Source organism: Lottia gigantea (genome assembly GCF_000327385.1).
Source record: "Lottia gigantea unplaced genomic scaffold LOTGIsca_238, whole genome shotgun sequence".
NCBI lineage: Eukaryota > Metazoa > Mollusca > Gastropoda > Lottiidae > Lottia > Lottia gigantea.
Genome location: NW_008708698.1, coordinates 137,681 through 148,701, shown reverse-complemented (window position 1 = coordinate 148,701; position 11,021 = coordinate 137,681). Strand labels below are relative to the sequence as shown.

At 32.6% G+C, this 11,021-nt stretch overlaps 1 protein-coding gene across 1 annotated transcript; it reads left to right on the top strand.

The window, feature by feature from the left end:
• Nucleotides 1–411: 411 nt before the first annotated feature.
• LOTGIDRAFT_144437 (hypothetical protein) lies at nucleotides 412–591 on the top strand (the record flags this gene model as incomplete). Its single annotated transcript, XM_009055211.1, has 1 exon — nucleotides 412–591. A coding segment is annotated over one exon (180 nt), but the record flags the coding sequence as incomplete, so codon positions are not given.
• Between the last annotated feature and the right edge of the window lie 10,430 nt (nucleotides 592–11,021).

The following is an 11,021-nucleotide window of genomic DNA, read 5'->3' as shown; positions in this document are numbered from 1 at the left end:
AATTAGACCACTCGATATTTGTATTGTACGTCAGTGAATACAGTCAATTAGACCACTCGATATTTGTATTGTACGTCAGTAAATACAGCCAATTAGACCACTCGATATTTGTATTGTACGTCAGTGAATACAGCCAATCAGACCACTCGATATTTGTATTGTACGTCAGTAAATACAGCCAATTAGACCACTCGATATTTGTATTGTACGTCAGTAAATACAGCCAATTAGACCACTCGATATTTGTATTGTACGTCAGTAAATACAGCCAATTAGACCACTCGATATTTGTATTGTACGTCAGTGAATACAGTCAATTAGACCACTCGATATTTGTATTGTACGTCAGCGAATACAGCCAATTAGACCACTCGATATTTGTATTGTACGTCAGTAAATACAGCCAATTAGACCACTCGATATTTGTATTGTACGTCAGTGAATACAGTCAATCAGACCACTCGATATTTGTATTGTACGTCAGTGAATACAGTCAATCAGACCACTCGATACTTGTATTGTACGTCAGTGAATTCAGTCAATCAGACCACTCGATATTTGTATTGTACGTCAGTGAATACAGCCAATTAGACCACTCGATATTTGTATTGTACGTCAGTGAATACAGTCAATCAGACCACTCGATATTTGTATTGTACGTCAGTGAATACAGTCAATCAGACCACTCGATATTTGTATTGTACGTCAATCAGACCACTCGATATTGTATTGTATGTCAATCAGACCACTTGATAGAAAGACTGTAAACGATATGGCTCTACATGTAATCGACGACTTTGATTGACTATATTCGCTAGCTTACATCCAATCAAAACGCTGAATTTACAAACATCCGATATACTGGAAAAGTGCCTCATATACCTCAAGGTATAGGGTTAGCTTGCGGCAAGGAATTTAGGAATAAAGATATATCTATGGACTTCTAATTAAAAGTATTTTTCAACAATGAGCTCCCCCACGCCTCCACTCCTATTACAAAAAACACCCCCAGTCACACAGTCACACAGTCACAAATTATTTTAATTTATTTACAGGTATTGGTGTCTATGTTGTTAACCACCGTGTTGTCCAGATCATTTTTATATCCAATGTAGAGTTAGAAATTAAACTAATATCTAGAATTGTTCTTGGTGGGTTGAGAATTGATACTCTCTTTTTCATCGTAATAGAATCAAACACTATACTATAATATCTCGGTAATAATTCAATTAATTGATGCTTCAATGACACAAAGTTTCATGATTTATAAGCGACATTCACACCTTCACCTTATGAAATCAATGATTAGATAAATTAAAGATGGGAAGATGGTATGGGAAGATGGTTTATGAATCATGGAGAAACCACGTTATTAAGTTGATGTGACTGCAGTCAGTCACCCACATATTTGGTCTTGGGCTGAGAGATGGACGACGCCATACTTCACGGATGTTATATTGAAACAATCTGAAAGTATATCGGAATGGGGCCCTGAACCTTTAGGGTAGCAGTAAAACTTGTACTACTCTCTTATTCACCCCAACAATAACACGAGGGGAGGAGACGGAAGAATTGACCCCAGAGATAAGAAGATTATTTCTAGAGTAATATTGTGTTTGTTTTATCATTGAGTTTCCCTAGTTTAATGCTAAAACAATTTAATTTTCACTTTGAAAGGTCAGAAAATTACCGAATAAATCATTTAATATACTCCTTAAAATAAATTCAAGTCGCTAGCAGAAAATTTGTTGATGTTTCTAGGGCGTTAATTAGTACATTTATCTTACACCTGCCTCTAATTAACTTAAGCTGACATAAACTTTCATTTGAAAACAAAATAAGAAATTTAAGTGTTTTGTTGGTGATGAGGTTGGTTGTGAGAACTCGCTTTATTCTGCTGGCAGAACTGAGAGTCACAAGATGAAATTTGAATAGAAATTCTAGAATAATTGAAAAAAGGGTGATTTTGATCCATTTTGAAAGGTAGGACTATTTCATTATCAAAATATTATTAATTTTTTCCTCACAGAACGAAGACGTCAATATTACTCAACTAAGAAAAGTCTTAAATTATGTAAATTTTTTAATTTCCTCAATTTCGTTATTCATACAACAATTTATTATGATCTCAATGAATAAATACAGAAATGTTTGTTTTGATTGAATTATCAAGTCAAGTAGTTCAGATCCTCTCCTCTTGAAAAATTTCAGCCTCCAGAAATCTCTGAGATCTGTTACCTAGTTGATTTAAATGTTAATTAACAGATGGAATTCGTGTAATTAAGGTATTTTGTTAATTCATACTAATGAATCACATGAAATGATATTCATCAAGAAATATGGAATAGTGTTTTGGTGCCAAATTGGTATTTAGAAAGTTTTTAAAATCTGGTGTAAAAGTAGGTCAGTTATTAACTAAATACCTGAGTTAATCATCAGAGACGGGCAAAAACAGACAGGTAGATTAGTTATTCGAGTAAAAACAGACAGGTAGATTAGTCGAGTACAAACAAACAGGTAAATTAGTCGAGTACAAACAGACAGGTAGATTAGTCGAGTACAGACAGGTAGATTAGTCGAGTACAAACAGACATATAGATTAGTCGAGTACAAACAGACAGGTAGATTAGTCGAGTACAAACAGACAGATAGATTAGTCGAGTACAAACAGACAGGTAAATTAGTCGAGTACAAACAGACAGGTAGATTAGTCGAGTACAAACAGACAGGTAGATTAGTCGAGTACACACAGACAGGTAAATTAGTCGAGTACAAACAGACAGGTAGATTAGTCGAGTACAAACAGACAGGTAAATTAGTCGAGTACAAACAGACAGGTAAATTAGTCGAGTACAAACAGACAGGTAGATTAGTCGAGTAAAAACAGACAGGTAGATTAGTCGAGTACAAACAGACAGGTAAATTAGTCGAGTACAAACAGACAGGTAAATTAGTCGAGTACAAACAGACAGGTAAATTAGTCTAGTAAAAACAGACAGGTAAATTAGTCTAGTAAAAACAGACAGGTAAATTAGTCTAGTAAAAACAGACAGGTAAATTAGTCGAGTACAAACAGACAGGTAAATTAGTCGATTACAAACAGACAGGTAAATTAGTCTAGTAAAAACAGACAGGTAAATTAGTCTAGTAAAAACAGACAGGTAAATTAGTCTAGTAAAAACAGACAGGTAAATTAGTCGAGTACAAACAGACAGGTAAATTAGTCGATTACAAACAGACAGGTAAATTAGTCTAGTAAAAACAGACAGGTAAATTAGTCTAGTAAAAACAGACAGGTAAATTAGTCGAGTACAAACAGACAGGTAAATTAGTCGAGTACAAACATACAGGTCAAAACAGACAGGTAAAAACAGACAGGTAAAAACAGACAGGTAAAAACAGACAGGTCAAAACAGACAGGTCAAAACAGACAGGTCGAAACAGACAGTACATACTGCTACTTTGCGATGGTTTTATAACTATAATTTTATGACTATAAATTACATATAAGCACGTGAAAAATAATATAATAATATCTAACAGGTGGACAGAATGAGATGATGTTTTGTTAATTAGGTACCAGATTAATTAGTAATTAGCCAGATCCCTAATGAAATGTTATGAAATGAATATTGTTTATACGAAAATAATTTAGACTGAATTATTCCTTAAAGAAAACTTAGTTAATCTAATTTGCAGAAATAGACCAAATTCTTAAGTCTTTATTAACAAAACTATAACTAAAATATATTTATAAACGCCAAAAAACAAGATTATAACAAAAATACATCATATTGGTAGAAAAATACCAAGTTATATTTTCTAAAACCATCTTCACAATGTCAAGTTATTACGAACTTCATCTTACACCTTGACTGCAATAGTCACCTTTCTTGTATCTTCACAATGTCAAGCTATTACAAACTTCATCTTATACCTTGACTGCAATAGTCACCTTTCTTGTATCACATCTTCACAATGTCAAGCTATTACAAACTTCATCTTATACCTTGACTGCAATAGTCATATTTTTGTATCACAAAAGTTTGTTGAGATTGTACGCCAGCGAATACAGCCAATCAGAGGCCTCGACAGAAAGTCGGTGAACACAAAGCCATAATGTTTACAGCCTTTCTGTCGAAGGCTCTGATTGGTTATTTCATTAAAGGTATAAGAAAAAGTTCGTAACAGCTTGACATTGTGAAGATTTGATACAAAAAGGTGGCTATTGTAGTCAAGGTATAAGATGAAGATTGTAATAGCTTGACATTGTGAAGATGACTAAAATCTGGTTTTATGATTATTACGAGGAAAAATATCAAAAATACAGCGTCAGAGGTGGAAATATATTTTAGTTTGGATATTATTTAGTTATTATACAGAAAATATTAGTATTAATAACTGCATGAAGTGAGAAGCAAAGTGTAAACCATCGAAACGTTGTAGGGAAAATTAAATTTAATTTTAAAAACGATATAAAGTGCAGAGCGGAGTGAAAATGAATGAAATGAACGGAGTGTAAACTACCGAAACGTTGTATAAATGAAATATTTTTTTAGATAGTATTGTATGATGATTGATTCGTAAAATATCAAACAACTCAGTGATATAGAACGTGGAATAATTCGTAGTTCATACGATGATAAATTTTCAAATTTTAGTCTTCAGGACTTGAATGGATTGTAAATTGTCGAAACATTGTGTTATATTAGGTGATGGTAAAAATGATAAGAATGTGGAATACTATTTGATAAGATATGTAAATTGTCGAAACATTTTGTTATGAATATCAGATGGTAAAACGTAGAAACAAGTAATAAACAAGTAATTATTAAACACTAATTAAGATATAACTATAACTATGTTGTTATTATATGAGATATAAACCTGAAGATACAGTGAAGTTTATACCGACATATCTCAGATAGCCTCAAGGTTTATGATGGTAAAATTCCTTCATAGTTTTAAACTTAGTGATTCAAATGACCGGAACTCATTTATGAGACAAACAAGAGTTTTAGACATACGATCCTAGTCAGGACAGTAGTAAATGTACGTGTTTACTTATTGTTTGCTAATTGACTAGAGCTTATTTATGTTGCTGACATGAGTTTTGGATACACGGGACTCGTCAGGACAATATTATAGAAAAGAGGTCAAATTCCCAATATTGGTTTTAAATCTATGAGCAGAGATAACTAATTATTCAGGTAGGCCTCATTTTCTTCTTTTCATCATGAGAAACGACTTCATTTGAAAATCTTATAATCAGTTTGGAGTTTAATACTTAAAACAACTTGAAATAAATTACTTTTACCAAGATATTGCGGAATTTTAATGAAGTAACAGAACATTAGGCACGATTCTATAATGTCTATATTGCCAGGTCGGTTGGAATGTTATTTAACTTTTAGCATACAGGACCTCTATTTATCATCCAATCCTATTAACTCAGATACAGTTACAAGTGCTTTTACAGCCCAATTTAACTCTTGACTATTTCCTGCTTGATCGTTTTGATTGGTTATAAATCATTGGATAAAGTGATTCAGGATCCACTCTATTTATTGATAAGAGTGTTTGGTTTAAAAGAATACTACCTCTTAGAATGGATATTAAATTAAAGTCTCAAACTTGGTCAATAAGAGTATATATTTATCAGTTAGACTTACCAGGTGTCATGATTAAACAATAGAATCTCTATATAACATGATATATCTATTAAACTTAATAATTATTGAAAAACTCTTCCAAGTATTATTATGGGTTATTACTTAGTTTTATAGATTTATTAGATTATAGAGAGATTCTGTTGTATAGTTATGACACCAGGTAAATTCACTGATGAACAAAGATTTTTACCAAGTTTTAAAATTTCAAGTTTTTGGTCAACCTAAGAGGTAGTAAACCATTAAAAGACCATGTCGTGTTATATACAGTGAGATAGAAGTGGAACCGGAATGGTAATCAACAGTAATTAGCTCATCAGATGTCTTTAAACTTCCAGGAATTTCAATCAGCGTGGTTCCACAATCTGGAAATATATAAACATCATTATATTACCGAGATGCTGGTAGTAAAAACAGTTATAAAACATGACGCGTTTAAAAGAGAAATTTTTCACAAAGTGATTTAAAAATAAACTGCTGTATAAAAAGTAGAAACAGCCTATTTCAAGTTAATAAGCGCCAAACTGCAGTTTACACTTTACAGTTTACTAACTACAGACGAGATATTTCTTTATTTTAATATACTTGACTGTTACTGAATATATTCAACTCTCACCTACATGTCTTCTTTACCAACTTCGTCTTATACCTTGACTGCAATAGTCACCTTTCTTATTTGACGGAATACAGCCAATCAGAGTCCTTTGACAGAAACATGGCTTATTGTTTACAGACTTTCCGTTGAGGACTCTGATTGGCTGTATTCCGTAGCGTACAATCCAATCAAATCACTGTATTAACACACTTCCATGATATAAGAAAGGTGGCTATTACAGTCAAGGTATAAGGTTGGTAATAGTTTGACATTGTAAAGTTGATTAAGATGTATGTAATATTATGTCTATAAGTATTGGTTATCCACTGTAATACTGGAGAAATAGACTAGGATGATAAGTATATTTTAGTGAAGGAAGAGAGAAAGCGGGCCGATATAAAGGAATAATATAAAATGGTTTTAAAAAGCCACACAGATAGAAGTGAAGAAAGGAATTGGAAGTAAATTATTCACGTCAAAATAGAATTTAAATATTCACAACAGATCAGATAGCGAGTTAATGAGGGAATGTTTTTTGGAGTTGAGATAGAAAATGACTTGTGAACGCTCTACATTATAAAGAGGGATTATAGTGTAAAATATAAATACTTTATCAAATGTTTTGTTACAGATCAGTAGAAAATGACTTGTGAACGCTCTACATCATGAAGGATAAAAACAGTCCGAGTTCCAGTACCCAGATTGTCCTTGTACTTCCATCTTGGTAAGTAGAGTTACATGTTATCTTGTTTTTGACCGATGGGAGGGGGGGGGGGGGGGGGGAGGGGTGGGTACGAGCATTCTCTCAGTCTTATATTTTTTTTAAATCAGACCAATAAAGCTGATAATATTTTAGTTTATAATTTACTGTTGATTGGAGGTTTTATTGAGTTCTCCGGTTTTTTGGATCCCATCATTGCTTTCAAAAATATTGTTCTGGTTTAACAGTATCGATGATTTATTAGTGAAACTAAAGTAAAATATGGAAAGTAAAGGTATTCTGAAACTATCAGATGTCAATACTGTTTCGAAGCTGATATTCAAATTCTCATCATACAAAACTGGTCAAATTCTGTGTATAATTCAATTGAGAAGACAGTAAAGTAGGGTCATAAAAAACTGGAAAACAGAGAGATATTGCGGGTGCCAGGTGTCGGGTGTCAGAAACAGTAGAAATATTAAAGGAATTTTATCTTTGAGGTGTAATGGTTCTTTCCTAGACTTACCTGTACACAGATATATATATATACAGAGAGCACTATTTATTTTTCAACAGTTACCGTCATTCTCTGATTATCTAGGTTATACGGGTAATTACTCGTGTTTAAATGTTTTCTAACAATTAACTTCAACATAACGACAAAAAAAAAAACAACTCAAATCTATCTTAATTCAGTGTGAAAATTCCATATGATGTTTATGACCTGTAGTACAAATGTACTGTTTATAATTTTAATGTCTCGTAAGTTCAGGCTTAAAACCGAGAATTTCTGTTTTTGTAAATTGTTTTACAATTTTTCTATAGTTTATGACACTTTGATGAATTATCTTTTGGTGAAATGGTAAGAATTTAAACTAGGGTGAATAACATAGCTCTTCATTTCTAATGCCATAGTTTTCTACCCTTCCTTTCTGATTGAAGACGGACTGTTGTTCAGTCGATTAGAGCGTTAGGATTGGACGTCATTTACTTCGAATAAATGGTGGTCGTAGGTTCGAATCTGTGAAAGTCTGGTGACCTTGATTAAGTTATCTCTCTTCAATAGACACAGCTGTAAATGTAAATCAACACCAACTGGTTAAACTAAGCACCAGCTAACATAGATAGATCCTAGGGAATTGTTTTCTTGAAAAAATGACTGTTTACCTTATCTATTGTGACTAGTTGGGAAAGACTTTGTATTGAGAGGTGAAAAGATTAAAAGCCTATAACCAATCTCTGGATAATCTTTCACAACAATGTCTGGTATTCGAGACTACAGAAAGTGGAAGAGAAATTTAAGAAGTCTGGAATTAAAACAGGAATTTAGGAAATAAAAGAAAGAGAAGAAGTTATTCCCTAGTAAAAACAGAAATAATAATGAGTTAGAATATCTAGAATAATATTGTTTTTTTTAGTTTTGTTTATAAATCAACAGCTGGGCTTTATTTGAGGTGATTTTTATAAACTTGTAAGATTTGTTGAAAACTGTTTGAGGCTTTCCTGTTTTTTTTTTATGTTTGTCTCCAGCTATTAACAAATAATGATGATAAATCTCACGAACCAGACAGTAACAATATAGAAATAATGTATAGAGAATATAAACTCAGTTGATTTCCAATCCAATCAACGTCCTTCTGTCAAACCTACTTCAACTCTACTATATGTTACTTAAAGATTAATCAATAGATAGACATCGAAAAGAAGAGACTAATACAGCTTTTCCAGCAAAATTTCCTCATTGTACACTGCGTGGCAGTTGCAGCCTCATTAATCCAATTAGGTGCATAAAAAGTGAGACGTAAACTTTCATTTTAAATACAGTAAACCTGTTATAAAGGTAATAAAATAATTTTACATCTTACTTTTCTTCAACTGATTTGGTGAATGAGAACGGGACCATTCTGTTATATTACAAGTTATAACTGATGATATTATAACTGTTTTAGTGAATTCTGACTCTAGCTACTGGTGTTGATATAACTTTCACCACTAGTTAGTACTGAGACATCGAGAGAATCGGGGGATAGGTTTACCTCTAGAGGGGGTTCATTGTACTACATTGTACTTATAGAGATCCATTGTAGAGTCTCTAGATATATAAAATATTAAGTGTTAAACTACTTTCTAAGATATTCATTGGTAGTTTTTGTTTGTGTAACAAGTTATTTAGAGATTCTGTTAGTATCATTCCGATTTCTAGTCTGGCGTATGTTATTCCTGTTATTTTGAAAATTGTGTTTCTGACTAGTATCGACTAGTGTAGACTAGTGTAGAATAATGTGCTTCCCTTGAAGTGAAACTTTTGAACGAAATTCTTCTTTCCAAAAGATATCACCATGGATCATTTCTGCGTACCGTTACCCTTTTGAATAAAACTGTTTTTACGAAGACGTGTCTTGTAACCTGTTAATGACAAGATTTATTCAGTAGAAAACAACAAATCGATGGGAAACGTTTTGCTTTGACCGTAGGGCGTAGGGCCAATCTGAGGACGTTGTAAAATATATATTTGGATGTTTTGTCTTTCCTTATTAAAAAAAACATTAATTGATTTTCGACAACGGACTTTTACTTTCAGGAATCTAAACCATGAAACTGGAACCGGTGCCAACATTGACATGACCTCGTTTATCAGATTTCATATATAAATTTTCATATTTTCTTCTCTCCTAATCTTCATAAATTCCTATAAAGTTTTCTCAGTTCTCTAAGATTCATATAAATTATATTAGGATCGTAATAATATTTTCAGTGATTTGCTAAAAGTAATATTTTTTATCAAGATTCTTGTACCACAGATATATTTTTGTTTTGTCATTAGAAAATCAGTTTGTGGATAAAGAAAAGGGGCCTGGATCAGTTTCTTCAACTCAAGATTCTCGAATTCTGACAGGCTGTCACAGTTTTACAGTTTTACAGTTTTACAAGGTGGCGCATTAAAAGAATAGTGAAGGCAACATTCTAGAAATTATTTCTTTATATTTTTAATGTTTTAAATATATTCTGACAATTCAGTTTATTCCTATCACGAAACTTTATAATATATTATAGTATTGTGGCCAACCACTCAGTTAATTGTGTAATAAACTTCGTTATTCATTTAAATATTTCTTTCTTATATTCTAATTCATTTTGACATTTTTGATACTCGGTTCCAAGATGGCGGATTAAAATGCAACATAAAATAATAAGTCTTTAAACCAGATAAAAAAAAGCTTTCTCCTGTTTGTGTGTAGGACTGTATGATAAACCGAACATCGTCAAATCTGGAAATCTGTAATTTTTCAATTCATATTTTTTTAAAAACATAAAAAAAATCTTTTACGTAACAAAAAGATGAAACAGTCATGTGGTTGGTTGGTAGATGAAGTAGTCATGTGGTTGGTTGGTAGATGAAATAGTCATGTGGTTGGATGGTAGAACAAGCAGTCATGTGGTTGGTTGGTAGATAAGTAGTCATGTGGTTGGTTGGTAGTAGAAGTAGTCATGTGGTTGGTTGGTAGAACAAGCAGTCATGTGGTTGGTTGGTAGATAAGTAGTCATGTGGTTGGTTGGTAGTAGAAGTAGTCATGTGGTTGGATGGTAGAACAAGTAGTCATGTGGTTGGATGGTAGAACAAGCAGTCATGTGGTTGGTTGGTAGATAAGTAGTCATGTGGTTGGTTGGTTGGTAGTAGAAGTAGTCATGTGGTTGGATGGTAGAACAAGCAGTCATGTGGTTGGTTGGTAGATGAAGTAGTCATGTGGTTGGATGGTAGAACAAGTAGTCATGTGGTTGGATGGTAGAACAAGCAGTCGTGTGGTTGGTTGGTAGATGACATTTTTATATGATAATGTTATAAGATATGTTTTGTTTTATCCTCGAATATTATTTGATGTGTCAAGATTCGAAAATTTTCAAACCTTTCGCAAACTGAATGCAGGGAAATCGTTAAAACTTAAGAATGTTTAGAATATTTGTCGGGTCAGGGGATGAATAAATAAAATTACTGATGTAGGATAAAATTCAAGTATTCAGATGGTTTGTTAATGATATAAATATTAAATCCGTTTTT